Source organism: Monodon monoceros, unplaced genomic scaffold, assembly GCF_005190385.1.
Source record: "Monodon monoceros isolate NGI ecotype Baffin Bay Population unplaced genomic scaffold, NGI_Narwhal_1 Super_Scaffold_11, whole genome shotgun sequence".
Taxonomy (NCBI): domain Eukaryota; kingdom Metazoa; phylum Chordata; class Mammalia; order Artiodactyla; family Monodontidae; genus Monodon; species Monodon monoceros.
In genome coordinates, this window is record NW_021703767.1 from 132,538,846 (window position 1) to 132,564,691 (window position 25,846).

The 25,846-nt window shown below is 38.1% G+C and overlaps 2 protein-coding genes across 4 annotated transcripts in view; one reads left to right on the forward strand and one right to left on the reverse strand.

Annotated features, from left to right (window-relative positions):
- The window catches only part of HACL1 (2-hydroxyacyl-CoA lyase 1), a 46,231-nt gene extending 33,660 nt beyond the window's left edge, over positions 1 to 12,571 (reverse strand). Inside the window, exons 1-8 of one of the 2 annotated variants that reach the window (XM_029213619.1) lie at positions 12,355 to 12,552; positions 12,097 to 12,201; positions 9,869 to 9,909; positions 8,482 to 8,562; positions 7,321 to 7,393; positions 5,939 to 6,016; positions 4,886 to 4,980; positions 3,163 to 3,275 (exon numbers count right to left, since the gene is read on the reverse strand). In XM_029213619.1, the coding sequence (XP_029069452.1) occupies positions 3,163 to 3,275; positions 4,886 to 4,980; positions 5,939 to 6,016; positions 7,321 to 7,393; positions 8,482 to 8,562; positions 9,869 to 9,909; positions 12,097 to 12,201; positions 12,355 to 12,444 (676 nt within the window). In that variant the 5' untranslated portion in view covers positions 12,445 to 12,552. Of the gene's footprint in view, positions 1 to 3,162; positions 3,276 to 4,885; positions 4,981 to 5,938; positions 6,017 to 7,320; positions 7,394 to 8,481; positions 8,563 to 9,868; positions 9,910 to 12,096; positions 12,202 to 12,354 lie in introns of both variants that reach the window. The other variant, XM_029213620.1, reaches the window with a different exon arrangement.
- BTD (biotinidase) overlaps positions 12,527 to 25,846 on the forward strand; it is a 50,955-nt gene continuing 37,635 nt past the window's right edge. Inside the window, exon 1 of one of the 2 annotated variants that reach the window (XM_029213626.1) lies at positions 12,527 to 12,626. The gene's annotated coding sequence lies outside the window, so the exon portion shown is untranslated. Of the gene's footprint in view, positions 12,627 to 12,699; positions 12,751 to 25,846 lie in introns of those variants that run through there. The other variant, XM_029213621.1, reaches the window with a different exon arrangement.

The following is a 25,846-nucleotide window of genomic DNA, read 5'->3' on the forward strand; positions in this document are numbered from 1 at the left end:
ACCGTCATCTAGTCTGTGTATGGAAATTCTAACAAGGGGTCTACGTTTCTAAAGCTCTGTAGATCGCTTCATAGGCTCTATAATCCTGTGATCACAACCGGACTAACTCGAATGGGTCACATCATTTGTTTTTACAGTTGTGTGCCTGCAGAATAACCATATGCTTTATGCCCTCAATGGCACTGAAAACAACTTACTGTTTGAATATAGAAATGATTTCGAGGGAGATGCAAGAGGGAAGAGATATGGAACATATGTATATGTATAACTGATTCACTTTGTTATAAAGCAGAAACTAACACACCATTGTAAAGCAATTATACTCCAATAAATATGTTTTTAAAAAAAAGAAATGATTTCGTTTCTAATGTCATCAAGGCCATCGTTTTAGCTATTTAACTTTATGCTCTTTCTCAGGATTAGTAGAATATTACTCCATATCCAGAAGTTATAATTCTCTACTGAGTCTCAGTAAATAGTATAGTATGTTCAGATTCAATTTAATGCTCCCCACTATAAAACTACCTTAGAATCTTTTGTCATCCATGTAGGATGAAAAATAATCCCTTTTTTTTAATCCAGAAAGTTTCCTTATATTCTCCTTCTTGCCTCAATATTTGTCCATTCAGTTCCCTCTTCCTGGAATGCGTGGGTTCTCTGTGTCCACTCAGTGACCGGTCACCCATTATTTCAAGGGGTGGCTACAGCATCATCTCTTCTGAATGGTCTTTCCACACCACCTACACAGGAACATTGTTGCTGCTTCCCCTGGGAATCCACCTCAGCTCTCTACACACACCCCACTTATTTGTGACCAGGTCTGTCTACTTATAAGTAGGAACCATTATTTCTCTATATATCCCACAAATGTTTTCTATAATCCCTGCCTTATCATAAGGACTCATTAAATGGTGGTTAAAGGAAGTACAAAAACTAGCATCCACTGAGCTCTTTCTATTATTTTGTTGTTTAATTTTAACAGTACTGTTGAGGTAGCTAACCTCTATTTTACAAGTGAGGTAACTGAGACTCAAAGCATTTTTTGCCAAGGTCACAGAGCTAGTATATCACATAGCTGTACACAACTCAGCTCTGACTTCAATTTTTTTCTGTTGTCCACCATTTTTACTAAAACTGTTTTTAGTTTCTATGTAGTTATCTCCTAAGTAGTTGATAACTGACTAGCATGGTCATAGATGATTCATAGCCCCTTTAGGTCTAGAACATATAATGGATACTATAATAAATTGCTGACATGCGTATAAATTGGTACAATACCTTGGAGAAAGCAATTGGACAATATGTTCCAAAGGCCTTAAAATATGAATACATTTTAACTTAATTAATTTTCTTTCTGGGAATCTATCTTATATCCTAAATATGGAAAAAGCTTTAAGTACAAACGAGTCTGTTGCAGCTATTCTAAACACAAACAAAAACTGGCAAAAATTTAAATATTTGCCAGTAAAGTATTAGTATATACATGAATGGATATTAAAAATTATATTTGGGAAAAAAATTTAAGACCATGAGAACATGTTATTCTAACATTAAATGAATTAAGTATAATACGAAACTGTCTAATAGAGTGGCCATTTGACCCAGCAATCCCACTCCTAAGTACGTACTGAAGAGAACTGAAAACATACATCCACACAAACATTTGTACATGAATGTTCATAGCAACATTTTTCACAGTAGTTCAAAAGTGGAAACATCCCGAATGTCCATCAACTATGAATGGATTAAATTAAATGTGGTATGTCCATACAATGGAATAATAATAATAATAGCTATGAATTATATTTATTATATTATATATAATTATAGTAACTATATCATCATTATTATTCAGCAATAAAAAGAAATGATGTACTGATACATGCTACAACGTGGATGAACCTTGAAAACATTACGCTAAATCAAAAAGGTCAGTCACAAAGGACCATACATTATACGATTCTATTTAAAAGAAGTGTCCAAATAGGCAAATCTATAGAGACAGAAAATAGATTCACGGTTGCCTGGGGCAGAGGGCTAAGGAGGTTTGGGGTGACAGCTAAGGGATGTGGGATTTGGGGGAGGGTAATAACAATATTCTAAAATTGATTGTGGTGATGGATGCACAACTTTGTAAATATACCAAAAGATATTAGGTTGTATACTTAAAAAAAAACTGTCTAGGGCTTCCCTGGTGGCGCAGTGGTTGAGAGTCCATCTGCCGATGCAGGGGACACTGGTTCGTGCCCCGGTCCGGGAAGATCCCACATGCCGCGGAGCGGCTAGGCCCGTGAGCCATGGCCGCTGAGCCTGCGTGTCCGGAGCCTGTGCTCCACAACGGGAGAGCCCACAACAGTGAGAGGCCTGCATACCGCAAAAAAAAAAATAAATAAAAAACTGTCTATACAGTATGATCACAAGGTATAAAATATACATGCAAAAAGGAATACAAAAGTACTACATGTTAAAATGATCTTCTTTGGATGAAGGGATTTCTTCTTTCTAATCTACTGGATTTTCCAAATTTTTAATAATATTCATGTGTAATCTTCATAATGGAAAGAAACACATTTTACTCATAAGAAATGTAATAGGGACTTCCCTGGTGGTGCAGTGGTTAAGAATCCGCCTGCCAACGCAGGGGACACGGGTTCGATCCCTGGTCTAGGAAGATCCCACATGCCAAGGAGCAACTAAGCCCGTGTGCCACAATCACTTAAGCCTGTGTGCCTAGAGCCCACGAGCCACAACTACTGAGCCCACGTGCCAGAACTACTGAAGCCTGTGCACCAAGAGCCCATGATCTGCAACTAGAGAAGCCACCACAATGAGAAGCCTGTACACCACAACGAAGAGTAGCCCCCGCTCGACACAACTAGAGAAAGCCCACGTTCAGCAACGAAGACCCAACGCAGCCAAAAATAAATAAAATAAACTAAATAAATTTACAAAAAAAGAAAGAAATGTAATAGGTGATATTCCAGGCATTCTAGAATAATTCTATGATTTCAAAACTAATAAATAATGCTAAATGAATAAAGAGAATTTTTATTTCAATTTCAAACATTAGAGCCAATGCTAATAAATAATGAAGACAATTTCTAAACAGAATCAGCATTCTTTTGAAAGCCTAGCAAGATTTAGAGTTCCATTCAATGCTACCTTTCCCGATGATAAGAAGGGGCTGTTTGGCATTCCTAATAACAGATGCTGCCATACATACAGCAGAGCTTTCTGCCATACTAACAGGAGGTGGCATGCAGCACTCCACGTACCTGGAAGTAAAGAGCTCTGTTAATTAGGAGGCCAACTTTTAAACTTTTTTATTGTGAAAATATCAAATACACAAAAAGGTAGAAAAAATAGTATAATAAACTCCATATGCCCACCCTGTAAATTCAACTACTAATATTTTACCACATTTGCTTCACACATACACAAATAAATATACATATACATTTCTTCCTAAACCATTTGACAGTAGATTACCACAGCAAGACTTAAAAATTAAAAGATAAGGACTTTCTCCCATATAACCATAATATCCTTATCATACCTGGTAAATTAATATTTATTCCCTAAGATCATCTAACAACCAAAGGAGCAATTCACTGACAGGAAATCTGAATTAATGGCTTCACACTGTGGTAGTAGTTGTTGTTGTAGTAATAATAAAAAAACATACTAAAAGTTAATATTTCATACCTACTATGTGCCATTTATCCATATTTAATTTTCAAAATAATGAAATTAGGTATTACCATTATCTCTGTTTCACTACTGTGAAAAAAAAAAAACTCAAAAAGTAGGTAACTTGCCTGGGGTCCCCAGATGGCATGTGGCAAAGGCTGGATTGAAATCGGTTTTTCTGTCTCCAAAGTCCATGCTTTTAACTACCTCACTATATTTCCACTCATTGAGTAAGTCAATATTTTAGTATCACAATATGCATTAGTAAAAGAAATATTAAATATTAAAACTGTCATAGTTAAGTATTTCTAGACACCAACTCCTCAGTGTTTTAGTTCATTTATCCTAATTAATAAACATCATACTGTACAAAACTTGGACATATAATACCAAAAAAGGACATCCAAATCTTTACAAAAATTTTAAAGAAGGCTTACAGAGTTAACTTACCTAAGGCACATCTCCCCCCAACCCCAATAATATTATTTTGATTGTCATGTTCAGGTATTATGAAGAATAGATGTCCTTTTTGTCTGACTCTCCCAAATAGAAACCTCTACTTGGTATCCTGAGTGAACAGAAATGCCCACTGTCTCTCTGTAGTCACTAGGTCCATGACAGCAGGAATGCGCTAAATGGTACTCAGGGTGATGCAGTAACCCAAGTACCCATCCTTACCAGGAGTGACTTAGATACCAGTTTGTTGTACTTATTGTTCACTCAGTGTTTATTTATGGAATAAGGGAATTTGGCAAATCATAGTAACATCTGGTGTTTAAATATTTTTAAATCACAGAGACAGGCTGAAATTTTTTATGCTGAGTTCTTACTAGAACTATTTGAAAATTACTATTTTTCAATAGTCACTTCAACTCTTGGTTTATACCATGAAGACTCTAAGTAACCATACTACATGAGGATTAGTTTTTTATGGTTACTGAAAGAATAATTTCAAATGAGGAGTTTGGGAAGCTCCAAGTATTTGATTTAGTAATTAAACCCCAAAATAATTCCTAAATAATGCCATTTTAATTAAGAGAATTAAGCCCTTTGGCCAGGATTCAGTTTAATTACTAAATCTTCAAAAGTTAAGACAAATTGAAGATTAACTTATAAACTGCTAGGTAAATTCTTTTTAAAAGGTAAGCATTATGGTAACACAATTAAGAAAGAACTCCAGTTAACTATTACTCACCTTACAGAGTTCACATTCACCTGGAGGTTCACAAAATCTGCAGGTATGTCAACATAGCAAGCACCTGGACGACCATAAATACTGCTTCTCACTGCCTAAGTTCATTACAAATGGAAGAAAATATTTAAAAAATCTCAATCCTTATTATCACATTCCACTCAAAGATAATTTAAAATTGTGAAATGAACACTATTTTGATTTTTCTCAACATCCTTAGTTGATGCAACATCCTTAGAAGTAACCAATTTTAATTACATTGAAATGCCCTCTATTGACTCTATATATTTTAAAAGATATTTTTGTTTAAAAGGGGAGAGATAAGAAAAAAATACACACTTAGGGCTTTAAAATTCATTTTCTATTACACTTTAGTCCTAGAAATTATCTACTAGGTTCTGCCTTCCAAGTCTTTACTTTATAACATTACTTTCACCTGCTTCCTAATCCTAATGATTTAGCAAAGGTTTCAGAAACTGTGATGTCGTAACATGTATCAAATGGTTTCTATAACACATGGTTTTTGAAACAGCTTAAAAGTAACTTCACATATAAAACTAACTTATAATACGCTGTTTAATCAACTAAGAGATGGTCTTACATTAATACTAATATAAGTACTAATTTTCAAAAACTTAAAGTAAATTTAAGTAATAATACTTAAATAATTTAAGTAATAAGTACTAATTTTCAAAAATTTAAGTAATAATACTTAATAATATAAGTATTATTTTCAAAAATAATCTTGCAAAAGTATAAGAGAAAGGGTACCCAGGGTTTCAATGTATCCTTCTTTTTATTTTTCCATAATTTAAAAAAATTTTAAAAACTAAAGTAGAGGGGAAATTTTTTCCAAAATAATTTATTTTATCGGTTTCTTTAATTAAGTTAATGACAGTGAATATTAAAATGTACATAGCTATTTATCAATATCATTGCTAACTGCCTGAATATATTCCAAATTGCTACTCATTCTATGGAGAATAAAAGTAACACAGGTAATAAGCAATTGAGAAAAACCAGATGACTTGGAGAGCTCGTAATTAAATACTGTACCTTTTCGATAATAGAGGGAATAGCTTCTATGCTACTTGGCCGGGCAGAGAACTTGCTATATAATCTACAAGCTTCAACCTATATGCGAAAAGAAAATCACTTAAAATTCAGCTCATGTATCATATTACTCTTCTGAAAGATGACAAAATGTTAAGCCATTACTTTCTATTATGTTTAGAGGCAAGATGGAGAAAAATGCATTACCTAGATTGCTTCTTAAAAGCCTATTCAGGGGCTTCCCTGGTGGCGCAGTGGTTGAGAATCTGCCTGCTAATACAGGGGACACGGGTTCGAGCCCTGATCTGGGAGGATCCCACATGCCGCAGAGCAACTAGGCCTGTGAGCCACAACTATTGAGCCTGCACGTCTGGAGCCTGTGCTCCACAACAAGAGAGGCCGCGATAGTGAGAGGCCCACGCACCGCGATGAAAAGTGGCCCCCGCTCACCACAACTAGAGAAAGCCCTCGCACAGAAACGAAGACCCAACACAGCCAAAAATAAATTAATTAATTAATAAACTCCTACCCCCAACAACTTCTTAAAAAAAAAAAAAAAAGCCTATTCAAAGTACAACCAAATCTCTGCCTTGGTGTGATTCAGGAAGAAAAACAAAACAAGCCACAATTTTCATTTCTTAGATTGGCAAACATAAAAAAGTTAGATAATACCCAGCATCTATCATAATACAAGAAAACAGGCACTCTCATAAACTCTGGTGAGAATATAAATAGGAAGGGAAGTTGACAATGTCTCCTAAAAATGTAAGTAAGTATATCCTTGGACCCAGAAATTCTAAAGCCAGGAATACACAACTTCATCTGTTATATCTCATTACAATAATAATCTATTTTTACATTTCTGCCAATTTTCCTGTTATATATTTTGTTGTTATGCTGTTTGACATAAATTCAGTAGTGTTAATTTTTCACTGTTTAATGTACTTTGAAGCATTGTATATTCAATAGAAACTGTTTCTCTTAATACTTTTTGATATAAAATCTACTTAACAGTTGGTAGTCTTAGTCCCACAGGTATGAGTAGGAGTTTTCCTCTCAACTTTTCTCTTCCTCAAAGTCTGATAGTCCCAAACCATTTTTATTCCTGCATTTTCTTGACTCTTTGAAGAGATTATTTTCAGAGTTTAAATTTCTGTCAAAAAGGTGTATTTCTTGGAAGATTGCTCCTAAACAGAGCCTAAGCTTTCTTAATAACCACACTGAGAGTTTCTTGTAGTTGAGGAAAATTACCTTTAAAATATCTCAGGTGCTTTTATTTTAATTGTTTATTTTGCAGACAGGAGTTTTAATTTCTTCTCCATAAATCTTAATGGAGTATACTTACGTTACTAAAATGATAGAGGGATGATCTTAGAGTTGGGTACCTGAGGAAACTCCTGGAAGGCCCCCATTGTTTCCTGACTTCTTTCAGAGGAACCACCAATCACAATCAAGGGCCTGAAATATTAATTTTTTTAAAAGAGAATTACAAATGAGATCAACATGTAAAGTACTCAGCAAGTACCCAATAAATAATAAACACTCAATGAATGTTAAAAAAGAGAGAAAGAGAGAGAATTACATTTTCCCTTAAAAACTGCCAATTTAGAAGGATTTAGGAAACAACTTGGTGTGAGAGAACACTTCCTCAATTTTGGAAAAATCTGTAATTTGTGGTAAATATTTTTCCTCCATGCCCCTCTCTCCCCTGCCTCTTTTGGATACTGATACCTCTGGGTGTGATGATGTAAAATGAATTGTTATGCCCTTCCTATTATTCTTGAAATTAAGAGAAGAAAAAAACTTTTGTCACACTTTCCTAAATGAGTCTATTTGGAAATGGCAGAATGAAAAAAATTCCTCAGCAATAAAATTCTTATGCTTTGGGGAGAAAAAAAAAAGATACAGCAAAGTTAAAGTTACTCAAAAATTATCAGACACTAAAGTAGATAAGAAAGAGAAAGTGTAGGAAGGATGAAAGAAAAGAAGTCAAACCCTAAAAAGTAGGAAACACATGGCAAGAAAGAAAACAATGTCCTTCCCACAGGAAATTTTAACATTTTATGAACTGATCAAAACATATCCCCCTTTAACATGATCTTATGAGTAAAGAACCAGAGATGGGATTAAGGGCAAGAGCGACTAATCTGCTTATAAAGCCAACTCAATAAATATAAGATTTCAATTGTCCTGCTAGTTATGCAAGACAAGGTGAAAAATTAAATACATTCTTGCATATTGAACTGGGATCTTTGATAAACAGTTCTTCACTTAAAGAGACTTATACACACATTCACACACATATATATATATAGATAGATAGATATGGAATATACACATATTTATTCCAAAATATTAATAGTCTTTTTTTCTAGGTAAAAGAGCTGTTGATGTTTTTTTTCTTATTTTCTTCCTAACTCTCTTAATTTTTCACTAAGCCATTTCCTTAAGCACCTGACCCCTGGTCTTCCCACCACAGATCAGTGGTTGCTCCACTAGGTAAAATCATGCATTGAGATTTTTAAGAAAATGTTTTAAGTAATTACCAACAGTTCATGTTTGCATTTGCCATACCACCCAAAGCATGGATGAGACCTGGGCCAGAAACAACAAGGCAAACTCCCGGCCTAAAAGCAAAACAGAATTAATTTTATTAAAAGCAGGTCAAATGCAACACTTGATTCATATCACTTTAGGGTGAAATGTCACCTTCTTGAACTTCAAAGGCAGGATATATAGATCTTTACTACAACTGTAAAACAATTATTAGAATATTTTTTTAATTAGAATAAAAAAGGTTATATCAGTCTTCCTGCAAGAAATAAGGTACCTACCATCCTCACACTGTATTTCACTAACCTCTTTATACTTTGCTCCTATTATATTTGGGCTAAATCAAGTTGACTGCATACAGAAGCAAATTTTTGGCTACTGAGTACATTTCTATATGGAAAAAAAGTGTTTTTAAAAATTTTCTTAACAAATATATAATGTAAATTGGTCTTTGCCAGGAAGTAATTCTGAAATGTAGTGCTCTGCCCCAATTTTTTAAATTGAACTTGAAAGCTTTACCTTAGATGACTTTCTAAGCTTAAAGCACTGAAAAAAAGGTATCTCCATATAATTCAACTTGCCATTTTCAATTTATACAGTAATTTCTTAAGAACCTCTATTTAAGACAGCCTTTAAATTGGTGCAGCCACTGTGAAAAACAGTATGGAGGTTCCTCAAAAAACTAAAAATAGAACTACCATACAATCCAGCAATTCCACTCTGGGTATTTATCAGAAGAAAACAAAAACACTAATTCCGAAAGATATATGTACCCCTATGTTCATGCAGCACTATTTACAACAGCCAAGATATGGAAGCAACCTCAGTGCCCATCCATGGATGAATGGATAGAGAAGATGTGATTGATACACACACACACTGAAATATTACTCAGCCATAAAAAAGAATGAAATCTTGCCATCTGTGTCGACATGGATGGACTCAGAGGATATTATGCTTAGTGAAATAAGTTAGATAGAGAAAACCAAATACCATATGATTTCACTTATATGTGGACTCTTAAAAACAAAACAATGAACAGAAAATAAACTCAGAGACAGAGAAAAAACTGGTGGTTGCCAGAGGGGAGGTGTGTGGAGGAATGGATAAAATAGGTGAAGGGGATTAAGAGGTACAGACTGCCAGCTATAAAATACGTAAGTCATCGGGATGAAATGTACAGCATAGGAACACAGTTAATAATATTTTAACAACTTTATATGGTGATAGATGGGAACTGGTCTTATGGTGGTGACCATTTCATAATGTATAAAAATACTGAATCACTATGCTGTACACCTAAAACTAATATAATACTGTATGTTAATTATAACTCAGTTTAAAAAAAGAAGTTGAGATAAAACATAGACTTGAGTTTACCTGCCTGTCAGATATCCAACCGCAGAGGCAGCATAACAAGCCTACAAAGAAAAAACACTGGGACTTAAGCATTTTGGGACTCTTATAGTATTAAATTGTATTAAGTATTATTATTATACATGTATAAAGTATGTATATAATAATTCACTCTCAAGTAAGGGGGAATTGGAACATTTTTCATTCTAACAAGTAATGTTCTACCTGTAAATTTTAAATAATGGTTTAAGCATCTAATTCTAATTTTGAGTTTTTCAAGGAATTTGTCCATATCATCTAGTTTATTCATAACATCATCTTATAATTGCTTAAACGTCTGCAGGATCAATAGGACTGTCCTCTTTTATTCCTAACATTGATAATTTGTATTTTTTCTCTTTTATTCTTCATCAGTCTTGCTAGGGATTTACCAAATTTATTAATCTTTTCAAAGAACCAATTTTTGGATTTGTTGATTTTTCTCTATTGTTTCTTTGTTTTCTCTTCCATTGATTTCTGCTTTTTTTAAAAAAATAAATTTATTTATTTTTGGCTGTGTTGGGTCTTCATTGCCATGCGTGGGCTTTTTCTAGTTGCGGTGAGCGGGGGCTACTCTTCCTTGCAGCGCGTGGGCTTCTCATTGTCGTGGCTTCTCTTGTTGCAGAGCACGGGCTGTAGGCACACAGGCTTCAGTAGTTGTGTCACGTGGGCTCAGTAGCTGTGGCTTCCAGGCTCTAGAGCTCAGGCTCAGTAGTTGTGGCACATGGGCTTACTTGCTCTGCGGCATGTGGGATCTTCCTGGGCCAGGGCTCAAACCCGTGTCCCTTGCATTGGCAGGCAGATTCTTAACCACTGTGCCACCAGGGAAGCCCAATTCCTGCTTTTGTACTTATTATTTTACTACTTTCAGTTTGGGTTTACCTTGGTTTTCTTTTTCTAGCTTCTTAATATGTAAGCTTAGAGCACTGATTTTTGATCTTCTTTACTAAGTATAGATTCATTTAAAACTATTTCCTCTAAGAACTGCTTTAGCTATAGCTTACATGTTTGAGATCTCATCTTCTCATCATCATTCAATTCAAAATGTTTTCCATTTTCCATTGTGATTTCTTCTTCACCCCACTGGTTATTTAGGGTCCATGGTGACATCCCCTTTTTCACCCGACACTGGTAATTTGTATTTTTTCTCTTTTATTCTTAATCAGTCTGCCGTGAAGGTTATTGATTTTATTAATCTTTTCAAATATTTACAAAGGATTCAAACATACTGAATTTCCAAATGTTTGGGGATTTTCTATCTTTCTGTAATTGAATTCCAGTTTATTTCCATATGGTCAGGTCACATATACTGTTTGTTTCCAATCCTTGGAGATTTGTTGAAATTTCCTTCATGGCCTTCATATGGTTAGTTTTTATTTTTAAACTGCACTTCAGCTCACTATAGGAAGACAAGGAAGGTGCTAAATTAAATACAAGATAATCTGGAAAAATGCTAAATGCCCTTTAGGAAGAAATGAGACTGGGTTGGCAAAATGTCCTAACTTCCTTTCTTGTGCTTCCAAATAAGCCTCCGAGAAGGGTGGCAAGGTAATGAGGTGGAATGAGCACTGGACTGGGGCTTAGGACACCTCTGGAGTCCAATCACGGCTTTACCATTTGTGATACCTGTCACTTTGCAGAGCCACCTACTATACAACATGAGACTTGGCCTTCACCCATTCACCTTGCAGGTACTACCGGACCTCCTATCAAGTGCAGGCTCTACCTACGCACTGGAGATACAGATGTGTCAAGAAAAAATAATATCCGTGACCCCCTGAAGCTCAGAGCCTACTAGGGAAGTCAGGCCGGACAAATAATACACAGACACATAATAATAGTTAGTTACAGAGTGAAGATCAGGGGACAGGACTCAGACCAGGTAAATGTCCCTGCCAATTCTGACACTCGAGACTGGGCAGAGTACAATACTGTATACTGTAAGAGCATGGACTCCAGACCCAGAATACCTAAGTTCAAATCCTGGCTCTGCCAATACCAGCTGCCTCCTTGAGCAAGTTTCTTAACCCCTCTGGGTCTCACTTTTCTCATTTGTAACTAGGATTAACAATGGTTCTTGCCTCCTAGGATTGTTGTGATTGATACGTGTGAAGTATTAGAGGCGAGATAAGCGGCGACTGTCCGCAGTGAAAATTTGCCATTATTATTACTCATCCCCAATGCTGCATTCGGCTCTCCAAGTCCATACTTACCGCCTGCTCGTTCCTCATCCCGATGTATCTGATGCCCACCTCCTGGGCAGCAAGGGCGATTTCGGTCACCGGGATGCCTACGATGCCAAACATGTAATTCACATCCTGTGGGCCAAGAACAGAGAAATGAGGCCGCTAAAAGGAAAACCTCCAGCAAAGCTCCCCCCTGCCCTCCCCGCCGCTCTCCCGTTTCCAAGACAACGTCTCGGCCCCCGTCGGCCGCCGTAGGAGCCTTTCAATCAGGAAGGTCCAGCACACCTGTGTTTTCAGGGCCTGGGCGACGACTTTAGCACCAGACACCAGCCTCTCGCGTCCGTCGCTGCGCTCTGCCAAGTTACTTTCCGACATCTTGCACCTGAAGTGCGAGGCCCTCTCGCAGTGGACAGCAGGCTAACGCGAAGTCACCCAGCCAAACCAACGCCGGAAACACCAACTGTGGGGCCGCTTCTCTGAGTGAGGAGGAGGGCGACCCACCGCTTTAAACGGCGGAGAGGAGAAGGCGGGGCTGAAACCAGCCCGCTCGGGGTGAGGTGAGATGTAAACACACTCTCTCTCCTGCCACAACCAGGCCCTTTCCCCGGGCCCTCCATTCGCGGCCGGCAGAGTGTCAGGAGGAGGCGGGACTAGCTGGAGGCGGAGGCCTGTGCCGAGCAGGTGAGAGGTCGAACCGCGGAGGCCTGTCGCCTTAGTCCACCACCCGGAGCCATTTCGAGACTGCGTAAGGCGGGTGGTACTTACGCAGAGTCCGGGCGGAAGGGGGCTAGGGGCTTGGGCAGAAGGGGACGTTGCGCGCGCTCCCGGCCCCGCCCCCGGCCTCGGGGCTCTGGGGGCTGCGGGCTGGTTTCGCAAAGGCTGCTGGGATGCGGGTGGCTGGAAGGTGCCGGTTGTACGGCGAGGTCGTTTTTGGGTTGCGTGGTCATTCTTCCGCGTCCCTTAGGTTCGAGGATTTGACTTACACGCTTTCTGATTTGTACGCTCATATCTTTGTGGCTTTGCAGTCCGTGAAGATTAATACCCGTCAGTTAAATCCGTAAGCGGATGTGTACTCTACGTCGTGTCTTAGAGGAGGACACGGAATCTCCCAAGCGAGAGATAAAAGTAACTTACCCAGAGCCATTGGACCAGACCGTGCTTCAGACTAACAATCTTGGGCTCTATTCACTGTTAAGCCCTTTGGCCACAGGAGATAAGAGGAGCCCCTTGAGCCTAGTTACTTTTGACCGTTATTTTCTCTAACCCTAGCCAATAACCCTCCACTCTTGTCTTTACAGTCAGGAAATGGGGGGTGGGTTGTGATTCTTAAGAGTCAGTCCCGCACCACAACCAGCTCCTGCAGCTGAGAACCTTTTTTTAAAAAAAAAAGTTTGATTAAAAAAAGAAAATTAGTAGTTGATTTACAATGTGTTAATTTTTTCTGTACAGCAAAGTGATTCAGTTATACATATATATGAATTCTTTTTCTTTTCCATATTCTTTTCCATTGTGGTTTATCACAGGACGAGAACCTTTTAAAACACATTTTTGAGTGAAAAAATGGCCTTACAATGTGTGATTTATGAGGCTATGGCCTCAGGGTCATTAGACCATCTACTCAGTAGCAAACAAAATCGCCAATGGTAAGGAAGGGTGGAACTTTAAAATTTTGATCTGGAGTGTTTTAAAGCAAAAAGACCAGTAATATGTGGAAAGTAAAAAAACAAGAAGAGAGAGGAGTGGGTCATGGGTAGTAAAATGAATGAAAAGCATTAGAAGTGAAAGGATTTCTAAAGCCAGTGGGACCTTCCAAAAAGGTTTCCCCTCGAATTTCAAGCCCTAATGCCCACCCTGGCCCCCTTGGATATGGGGGCCTAGCCTAAGGTAGTCCATCTAAGAGGGAGATTTCTTTGAAGTCTCAGAGTTCATCTGGAAAATAAATGCAGATCTTGCATTGTATTCCAGAATCTATCCATATTTTAATATAAAAGTGATCTTTTTATTGAGGTAAACATACACGTAAATGTACAGATCTTAAATGAGTTTTGACAATTGTATATACCTATGTAACCACCACCCAAAATACAAATGACATTTTAAAATATTTACCTGTGAAATAAAATTGACATTCCAGAAAGATGCACAGTGCTCTTTGTGTGGCTTTGAATAGTCCTTGGTACAGTGTCTCCTGTCCCTGTTTGAGAAGCATAGACCCTATACCTCTCTACCATGTGGGATTGTTTATATCAGTACCTGTATGACAGTTTCTATCCCCAAGCATCAGAATCACTAGGAAAGCTTTTTAAACAAACAGTTGCTTGGGCACTACCCCACATCTTCTGAATCAGCATCTTAAGACAAACCAGGCACCTGTATTTTTTTTAAAGCTGCTACCTAAATTTGATTTGCAGCCTGACTTGAGGACCACTAGCTCTGTACTCGTGCTAGAGGCATGAGTTAATAATTAAATGTGTGATTGCCTTTTACCAAAAACTGTTGCTTAATTTGGATTTATGGGTTCAAGGCTGGTTTGACATCAGTAGCACAGACCATGTAGATGGCAGTTAGTCAGTTCATGTGGACTTGTGTTCAAAGAAGAACTGTGTTCTTCTGTCCCAAAAGAATCACTGACAGAATCACTCAGTATAAAGTGAGAAAACTAAACTATGAATTGGAACAAATCCCCTGAATTCAGAATAACCAATTGTGCAAAGGGACAAATTCTCAACTGACTGGACTCTGCCCTTTAGCAGAGGGAGTCGGTGAGACTGTTGAAATTTGCTTCACCTTACAGCTTTGAGTTCAGGGCCCAACATTCCATGGTTCACTTGGGTCTGATGATTCAGCAAAAGTGCTGAGAGTCTCACCCCAAGATTTGCAGGCACTTGGAGCAACTGCTTTCAATCCAACGGCAATGACAGGATTCCAGGATTCTTTTGTAACTTACCCAAGGCCTTTTGTGCAGACATTGTAAGCGTTAACCACATTCTTTATTACTTTCATTGGTGGTAGGCATGGAATTTTATTTGTTTTGCCTTGTTTGTTTATTCGTGGAAAGAGGTCAAAGGAGGAGTAAGTCTAGGGTTTTTTTTTAACAGAAGAGGCTAAAGTAATGATTACATGCTCTCCAGAGAGCATACTGGTTACTGTATTTGTGGGCTCTGGACCTGAGATTATGAGGGAGATATTTGGTGGCTTTCTTACATCTGGGCGAAGAGAACATCTAGGCAACCAGGTCATTTCCTTAGAGTTGCAAAATAATACCTGGAGAAAATATACTTGCTAAAGATTTAAAATAGGCAGCTTCTACAGTAACTTCTTAGGCCCCAGAGTTATGTTTTAATGGGTAAACTAACTGCTATGAGGACATAAGTGACTTATGTCAAATGGCTTAGAAGTCATAACGTAGTATTTCTTCATATGCAAGTACTCCACACTCGGAGGTGGCCTGTGGCCCAGGGGTTGGTCAACCATCACATATGAAACATGGTATCAGTTTTTAAATGTTTTCTGTTTTCATTTGTTTCTTCTGTTTTGCCATCAGCTTTCATTACAGCCCCTTCCTTTAGCTTTTTTTTTAAAATAAATCTATTTATTTATTTATTGGCTGTGTTGGGTCTTTGTTGCTGCCTGAGAGCTTTCTCTAGTTATGGCAAGCGGGGGCTACTTTTCATTGCGGTGCGCGGGCTTCTCATTGCGGTGGCTTCTCGTTGCGGAGCATGGGCTCTAGGCACACGGGCTTCAGTAGTTGTAGCACGCGGGCTCAGTAGTTGTGGCTCATGGGCTCTAGAGCGCAGGCTCAGTAGTTGTGGCGCACGGGCTTAGTTGCTCCGTGACATGTGGGATCTTCCCAGACCAGGGCTCGAACCTATGTCCCCTGCATTGGCAGGTAGTTTCTCAACCACTGCACCACCAGGGAAGTCCCGATATTTTTTTAAATATATTTTTTATATACTTAAAGATGTCATTTATGACATCTTTCAGACACATGAATAAGAACAGAGATTAACACACACCCATGTGTCCAGCGCTAGCTTAAGAAACACTTAACAAATAGAACGAAACCCCTATTGTTTCCTTCCCCCATCACATCTCCTGCCCTGTGCCATAGAGGTAACCACTATCTTGAATTTGGTGTTTATAATTCCCACCTGTGCATTCTTTAGGTGATTGGCATTTAGGTTGTTTTAAGCTTTTTAGTGTTATAAACAGTTTTCTTTGAATATTCTTGCATGTCTCCTTGTGCACTTGTGTGAGTTTTTATGTATATGTATCTAGCAGTGTTATCAGAGGGTAGGTTCTTATCTCATAGCAGAAAGAATTCAGAGATGAGACAGGGAGGTCAAGAAAGCAAAGTGAGGATTTATTTAAGAGAAAGTATGCTCTCAAGGGGAGAGCAGCCAGTCTCAGGTGAGTAGCTGCACTGAGTTTCTTCAGCAAGCTGCTTTGTGGGGCATAGAAATGAAGGGGTGGAATATTCACTGGGGAGGGAAGGGGTGGGTTCATATTCCCTGATATTCCTCCCAGCTCCACCTTCCCGAGGGGAGGAGGGATTTCTGTCCTTATTTAGCCTTGATCAGAAGTGTCATGACATTGGTGCATGATGAGTACTTCTTATCTGTGAGGCTAATTTTATTGTAATGAGGGCATAGTGAGTGAAATGTTACATTCAGACACTGGAGATTCCCGCCTTTCCCCACCTTTCTTTGTCTACAGGACACTTATCACCCCCCAAATGTGTAGTTTCCTGTCAGTCTGGAGATTCCTGCTTTTCTTTGTCTGACCAGGGACCCCCATTGTTTACAAGATATGTGGTTTCCTGCCATTTGACCCCTGCCCCTCCTTCTCTGCTCGTATCTAGCTAACTGCCTGCTTTAACAGGGGTGGGTCATCATCAATTTTACTAGATATTACCAAATTGGTCTCAAAAGTTATTGTACCAATTTATACCCCTAACTTCTGTATATAAGAACTCCCCTTTCTCTGCACCCTCAATTGTGGAATTTAAAATTTTTTGCCAATTTGATGGTTGTAAAATGGATTTCATTTCCATTTCTCTGACTACTAATGAAGATATCTAGGTATAGATTATATAGTTATATATTTGGATTTACCATTGGGATTTCTGCTGTGAGTTACCTGTTTATATCTTTTGTCCTTTATTGGATTGTTTATCTTATTTATCTTTACATGTTCTTTATATATCCTTGATACTTATTCTTCATCTTTTAACTTTGTTTATAGTTACTTTTGAGGTACAAAATTTTGTGTCTTTTCGGTGTGTGGTCACAACTGACAATTTTGTTTTTCGGCTGTGGCGCACAGCTTGTGGGATCTTAGTTCCCCAACCAGGAAGTGAACCCACGTCCCCTGCAGTGGAAGTGTGGAGTCCTAACCACTGGACCACCAGGGAATTCCCACAACTGACAATTCTTTTCCTTTATTTTATACTCTTTGTATCTTGCTTGAGAAAACTTTCCCTAAACTGAGGTTATATGGAGTTTTTTTTCTATATTTTCATTAAAAAGTTTAGCTTTTTTTATATTTAAGCCTCTTGGTCTACCTGAAATTGATTTATATATATGACGAGAAGTAGCAATCCAGGGTTTTTTCCATATAATATATATATCAATTAGATTTTGATGTGTAACTAACCACTCTAAAACTCAGTGACCTAAAGCAACCACCATTTATTTAATTTATAATCCTGTGAGGCTGGGCTCAGCTGGGCTCCTTCATGTGTCTGTGATCAGTTGCTAGTCAGCTAGGTCACTCTGCCACTGGAAGTTGACCCCCGGTCCCCAGCGGTGGCAGGCTTATCCCCACTGTGCCATATATCTTTCATCATTCAGCAGGCTTCCCTGGGCTTCTTTTATTGGCAGCAGGTTGCAAAAGGGGACAAATCCTATGGCAGAAGCCTTTGTGTGCCCATGTTTGCTAACATCGCATTAGCCAAAGTAAGTTATAGGTAGAGCTCAGTCTCTGAGTGGGATGGCATTAATGTTACATGATAAAGGAAAATGAACACACAGAGAGGAATAATTGCTAGCCATTTTTATAGTCAATTTACTAAACTACTTGTTGTCCAAGCACCTTTGATGGTATAGTTCATTCTTATCACACTGATCCATGTTATCTATCAAGTTGCCATATATGTGTGGTCTGTCTCTGGACTCTGTTCTTTTCCTGTCCCAACACCAGTCCTACACTATCTTAATTTCTATATTTTTAAAATAAGTCTTTATTTTAGGACAAGTCCTTCTACTTCGTTCTTTTGAAACCATCTTATCTATTGTAATTAGTTTCCTATCACTGCTGTAAAAAATTACTACAAAATTAATGGCTTAAAACAACATAAATTTATTATTTTAACAGTTCTGTAGTTCAGAAATCTGAAATGGGGTTCACTGGGATAACAGCAAGGTGTTGGCAGGAGCACGTTCCTTTCTGGAGACTCTGGGAGAGAATCCATGCCTTTCTCCTTCTAGCTTCTAGAGGCCTCTCAAGTTCTTGACTCCATCTTCAAAGTGAGCAGTATCACGCCAAGTCCTTCTCATGCTGCCATCCCTTCTTCTGCCTCCCTCTTTCACTCCCAAGGATACTGGTGATTACATTAAGTTTACCGGGATAATCTCCCTATCTCAGAGTCAGCTAATTAGCACCTTAATTCCCCTTTGCCATGTAACCTAACATACTCACAGATTCTGGGGATTAGGATGTGAACATCTTTGCGGGGCCATTATTCCGCCTCTAGGTTTATTCTTAGCCTTTTTCTCTTTCGTACATATTATAGAATCAGTTTCTCGAATTCCATGAAATACTCATTGGAATTACATTGTTCGTAAATTAATTTGGATAGAACAATATCTTTATATTGAGTCTATCTTGCCATGAGCATTATATATCTCTCCATTTATTTTACTCTTCCTTAATCTTTTAATTGAAATCTTTCCTTATGTTTATTTCTAAGTATCTTACTGTTTAGTTATTTGCATTTTCTAGTTTTGGGGGGCCAATGTATTAGAATGCAATTAATTTTCTTATGCTGGTCTTAAATTTAACTACTGTATTTTCTTATTAATTATAATTTGCTTATAGATGCTCTTGGATTTCTTTGTAGATAATCATATCATTAATGAAAGTTTTGTTTCTTCTTTTCCTATTCTTATATCTTTTATACTTCTTTTTCTTTTTTTAACATTCCTAAATTTATTTCATTTTTATTTTTTGAAGGTTAGACTCCATTTATAGTTATTATAAAATATTGGCTATATTCCCTATGTTATACAATATATCCTTGTAGCTTACTTTATACATAATAGTTTGCACCTCTTAATGCCCCTTCCCTCTTCCCTCTCCCCACTGGTAACCACTAGTTTGTCCTCTACATCTCTGAGTTTTACTTCTTTTTTGTTATATTCACTAGTTTGTTGTATTTTTTAGATTCCACATATAAGTTATATCACACAGTATTTGTCTTTCTCTGACTTATTTCACTTGACATAATACTCTCCAAGTCCATCCATGTTGTTGCAAATGGCAAAACTGCATTCTTTTATATGGCTGAGTAGTATTCCATTGTGTGTGTGTATGTATGTGTGTATATACATACACACACACACCACATCTTCTCTACCTGTTCATCTGTTGGACACTTAGGTTGCTTCCATATCTTAGCAACTGTAAATAGTGCTGCTGTGAACACTGGGGTGCTTGTATCTTTTTGAAATTAGCGTTTTTGGGTTTTTTAGATATATACCCAGGAGTGGAATTGCTGGGTCATGTGGTAGTTTTATTTTTATTTTTTTGAGGAACCTCCCTACTGTTTTCCACAGTGGCTATACCAATTAACATTCCCGCCAACAGCGTACAAGGATTCCCTTTCTCCACATCCTCACCACATTTGTTATTTGTGTTCTTTTTGATGATAGCCATTCTGACAGGTGTAAAGTGATATCTTATTATGGTTTTGATTTGCATTTTCCTGATGATTAGTGATGTTGAACATCTTTTCACGTGCCTGTTGGCCATCTACATTTCTTCTTTGGATATACTTCTTTTTCTTATCTTATTGCACTGGCTAAGACCTCCTGTACAATATAGATAAGAAGCGCTGATAAGTCACATTTTAATTTCCTTTAATTTATTAATGTGGTGAATTAAGTTGATACACTTTCTCATATTAAATGATCCATCATTCTTGTGATAAACCCAACTTGGTCACGATGATTTTCTTCTTAGACATTGCTTAGTTAGTTTGCTTTTTTTTTTTTTTGCAGTATGCGGGCCTCTCACTGTTGTGGCCTCTCCTGTTGCGGAGCACAGGCTCCGGACGCGCAGGCTCAGTGGCCATGGCTAACGGGCCCAGCCGCTCCGCGGCATGTGGGATCCTCCCGGACCGGGGCAAGAACCCGTGTGCCCTGCGTTGGCAGGCGGTGTTTGCTATTATTTTTATTTAGGCTTTCTGCATTTGTGTTTAAGAGTGAGAGTCAACCATTATTTTCCTTTTTTTTTTTTTTTTTTTTGCTGTACGCGGGCCTCTCACTGTTGTGGCCTCTCCCGTTGCAGAGCATAGACTCCGGACGCGCAGACTTAGCGGCCATGGCTCACGGGCCTAGCCACTCTGCGGCATGTGGGAACTTCCCGGACCGGGGCACGAACCCATGTCCCCTGCATCGACAGGCGGACTCTCAATGACTGCGCCACCAGGGAAGCCCATGTCTGTGAATTTGAATCCTAAACCCACATAAGGAAACCTTTGTTATAACTTCTCAGGGGATACGTTTTCCCCCCTTCAAAACCCAAGATGAGATGTACAAGTTTCTATGTCAGATAGTTACTTTTGCTGGCAGGCAGGTGTTTATATGTTTGTCTGACATATCATTATTGCATTATTGCACTGGGTATTGCATTATTATTTGGATAATATCATTATTACCCAAAGTTTGTAGTTTACATTAGGATTCACTTAGTGTTATATGTACATTTTGTGGGGTTTGACAAATGTATAATGAAATGTATCCCCCACTATAGTATCATACAGAATGGCTTCACTGCCCTAAAAATCCTCTGTGCTCCACCTGTTTAGCCCTCCCTTCTGAACTTTTTACTGTCTCCACAGTTTTGCCTTTTCCAGAATGTCATATAGTTGAAGTCACACATATATACCCTTTTCAGATTGGCTTCTTTCACTTAGTAAAATGCATCTAAGTTTCCTCCATGTCTTTTCATGGCTTAATAGCTCCTTTCTTCTTAGTGCTGAACAATATTCCATTGTTTGGATGGACCATGGTTTATCCATTCACTTACTCTCAGTTGCTTCCAAGTATTGGCACTTATGAATAAAGTGGGTGTAAACACTTGCGTGCGGGTTTTTGCATGGACATAAGTTTTCAACTCATTTGGGGAAATACAGGTGTATGGCTGCTGGATCACATGGTAAGAGAACTGTATGTTTAGGTTTTAAGGAACTACCAGTTTTTTTCCCAAAGTGGCTGTACCTTTGTATTCCCACCAGCAGTGAATGAGAGTTCATGTTGCTCCACATCCTTGCCAGCATTTGGTGTTGTCAGGGTTCTCAATTCTCAGTTTTGGCCATTTATTAGGTGTTTAGTGGTATCTGTCATGGTTTTAACTTGCAGTTCCCTAATGATACATGATGTGAAGCATCTTTTCATATGCTTATTTGTCATCTATATATCTTCTTTGGTGAGGTAATTGTTCAGATCTTTTGCCTATTTTAAATTGATTTGTTTGTTTTCTTATTGTTAAATTTAAGAGATCTTTTTTTTTTTTTTTTTGCGGTACGCGGGCCTCTCACTGTTGTGGCCTCTCCCGTTGTGGAGCACAGGCTCCGGACGCGCAGGCTTAGCGGCCATGGCTCACGGGCCTAGCCACTCTGTGGCATATGGGATCTTCCCGGACCGGGGCACGAACCCGTGTCCCCTGCATCGGCAGGCGGACTCTCAACCACTGAACCACCAGGGAAGCCCTAAGAGATCTTTTTATATTTTGGGTAACCATCTTTTATCTTTTGCAGATATTTTCTCCTAGTCTGTGGCTTGTCTTATTCTCTTGACATTGTCTTACACAGAGCAGAAGTTGTTGTTTTTTTTGTTTTGTTTTGTTTTTAATTTGAGGTATAGTTGATTTACAATGTTGTGTTAATTTCTGGTGTACAGCAAAGTGATTCAGTTATACATATGTATACATTCTTTTTCAATATGGTTTATTACAGGATATTGAGTATAGTTTCCTGTGCTATACAGAAGGACCTTGTTGTTTATCTATTTTATATAGAGTAGTTTGTATCTGCTAATCCCAAACTCCTAATTTATCCCTCCCCTACCCCCTTTTCCCTTTGGTATTCATAAGTTTGTTTTCTATTTCTGAGTCTGTTTCCTAAATAAGTTCATTTGTGTCATATTTTAGATTCCACATACAAGTGATATCATATACTATTTGTCTTTCTCTGACTTACTTCACTTAGTATGATAATCTCTAGGTCCATCCATGTTGCTGCAAATGACATTATTTCATTCTTTTTTATGGCTGAGTAGTATTCCATTGTGTGTGTACGAATATATATATATATATGTTTGTATGTATGTATATATATGACATCTTCTTTATCCATTCATCTGTTGATGGACATTTAGGTTGCTTCCATGTTTGGCTGCTGTAAAAAGTGCTGCTATGAACATAAGAGTGCATGTATCTTTTTGAATTAGTGTTTTCTTTGGATCTATACCCAAGAATGGGATTGCTGGATCATATGGCAACTCTGTTTTTAGTTTTTTGTGGAATCTCCATACTGTTCTCCATAGTGGCTGCACCCATTTACATTCCCACCCGCAGTGTAGGAGGGTTCCCTTTTCTCTACACCCTCTCCGGCATTTATTTTTAGACTTTTTAATGATGGGCATTCTGACCGGTGTGAGGTGATACCTCACTGTAGTTTTGATTTGCATTTCTCTAATAATTAGCAATGTTGAGCATCTTTTCATGTGCCTGTTGGCCATCTATATGTCTTCTTTGGAGAAATGTCTATTTAGATCTTCTGCCCACTTTTTGATTGAGTTATTTGGGTTTTTTTGTTATTGAGTTGTATGAGCTGTTTGTATATTTTGGAAATTAAGCCCTTGTCAGTCGCATCATTTGCAAATACTTTCTCCCAGTCCATAGGTTGTCTTTTCATTTTGTTTATGGTTTCCTTTGCTGTACAAAAGCTTATGAGTTTGATTAGGTCCCGTTTATTTTTGCTTTTATTTCTATTGCCTTGGGAGACTGACCTAAGAAAACATTGGTATGATTCACGTCAGAGAATGTTTTGCCTATGTTCTCTTCTAGGAGTTTTGTGGTGTCATGTCTTATATTTAAGTCTTAAACACTTTTGAATTTATTTTTGTGTATGGTGTGAGGGTATGTTGTGACTTCATTGATTTACATGCGGCTGTCCAGCTTTCTTAACACCATTTGCTGAAGAGACTGACTTTTCTCCATTGTAAATTCTTGCCTCCTTTATTGAAGATTAATTGACCATAGATGTGAAACTGCACACCTCAGATTGGGACTCGAACCCAGCCAAAACCCAAATTGGGACTTGAACCCACTCTCTTTTAATTGCGATCACACACCTGGTCCCAGGACTTAAGCTCAGGTTCTTTATGTCTCATCGCAGAAAGAATTCAGTGAGAGACTTTCAGTGAAAGTGATAGGTAAGAAATGGAATTATTTAGAGAGATACACATTCCATAGACAGAATACGGTCCATCTCAAAAGGCGAGAATGGCCCTGGGAGAAACACACTACACAAAGTGTGGGCCATCTCAGGAGGCAAGAGACCCCAAAATATGGGGTGGTTAGTTTTTATGGGATGGGTAATTTCATAGGCTAGCAAGTGGAAGGATTACTCCAACTATTTTGGAGAAGGAGTGGGGATTTCCAGGAATTGAGCAACTGCCCACTTTTTGACCTTATATGGTTAACCTTGGAACTGTCATGGTGCTGGTGGGTGTGTCATTTAGCTTATGCTAATGTATACAATGAACATATAATTAGGCTCAAGGTCCCCTGGAAGTGGAATCTTCCTCCATCTTGGACCTAGTTGGTTCTAACCGGTTTATTTTTTATCCAATAGCTATGTCATTCTTTTACAGGTTGTACCCTGCCCCCTTCCCTCCTGTTTCAGTTGTGTGAGTTTATTTCTGGGCACAGGGCAGAGGTTTTTAATTTTAATGAAGTCCAGCTTATCATTTATTTCTTTCATGGATCATGCCTTTGGTGTTGTATCTAAGAAGTCATCACCATACTCAAGGTTATCTAGGTTCTCTCCCATGTTATCTTCTAGGAGTTTTGTAGTTTTACACTTTACATTTAGGTCTGTGATCCATTTTGAGTTAATTTTTGTGAAGGGTGTATGTGATGAAATTTATAATAACAAATATATGTTTAGTATTCATCCCCATTTCTATCACAGCGCTCCTAAAACCCTTGGAATTTCCGAAGTGATAAGGGCAATATGTGTCTTTTGATATTCATAACAAGCCCCTTTCAACCACACCTGAGTTTATGTTAATGTGTTAAATTTTGGAAAGCCCCTAAGTATGGGGTCTGATTGCCGGGGTAATCAACCATGTGATTGAAGGGTTGTAATTTAGCCCCTGACCTCCTGGGAGAGGGGAGGGGATGGAGTTTGAGTTCAGTCACCAATGGCCAGTGATTTAATCAAGGATACCCAAAAAGACAGGATTCAGAGAGCTTCTGGGTTGGTGAACATTTGGAGATACAGGGAGAGGGCACCCCTTCCCATATACCTTGCCCCTATATACCTCTTCATCTGGCTTTTTTATCTGTATCTTTTATCGTGTCTTTTATAATTAACTGTTAATGTAAATAAATGTTTCTGAGTTCTGTGAGTTGCTCTAGCAAATTACCAAACAGGAGGAGAGGGTTGTGGGAATCTCTATAACTAGTCAGTCAGAAGCACAGATAACCTGGATTTGCAATTATCATCTAAAGTGGGGAAGGAGTGAGCCCTTAGGCTGTGGGATCTGACACTACCTTTAAGTAGATAGTGTCAGAACTGAGTTAATTGTTTGGTGGTATTGGACAAAACACATAGGGGGTAAGAGCTCTGTCTAGACTGATTTTCTTGCATGTAATGTCTACTTGTTCCAGCACTATTTGTTGAAAAGACTGTCTTTGCTTCAGTGTATTGCCTTTGCTCCTGTCAGAGATCAGTTGACTGTATTTATGTAGATCTGTTTCTGTGCTCTCTGTTTTATTTTATTATTGATGTATTTGTTTATTCTTTTGCCAATACCACACTGACTTGATTACTGTAGTTTTATAGTAAGTCTTGAAGTTGGATAGTGTCAGTTCTCAGACTTTGTTCTTCTCCTTCAGTAGTGTATTGGCTATTCTGGGTCTTTTGTTTCTCCATATAAACTTTTGAATCAGTTTATCGATATCCACAAAATAACTTGCTGGGATTTTATTTGGGATTGGATTCAATCTGTAGATCAAGTAGGGAAGAACTGACATCTTGACGATATTGATTCTTCCTCTCCATGAACATGGAATCCTTTCATTTCATTCTTCAGAGTTTGGTGATTTCTCTTATAGATCTCTTACATATTTCATTAGATTTATACCTAAGTATTTCATTTTTGGGGTGCTAATGTAAATGGTATTGTGTTTTTCATTTCAAATTCTACTTGTTAATTGCTGGTATATAGAAAAGCAATCGACTTTTTAAAAAAAATATTTATTTATT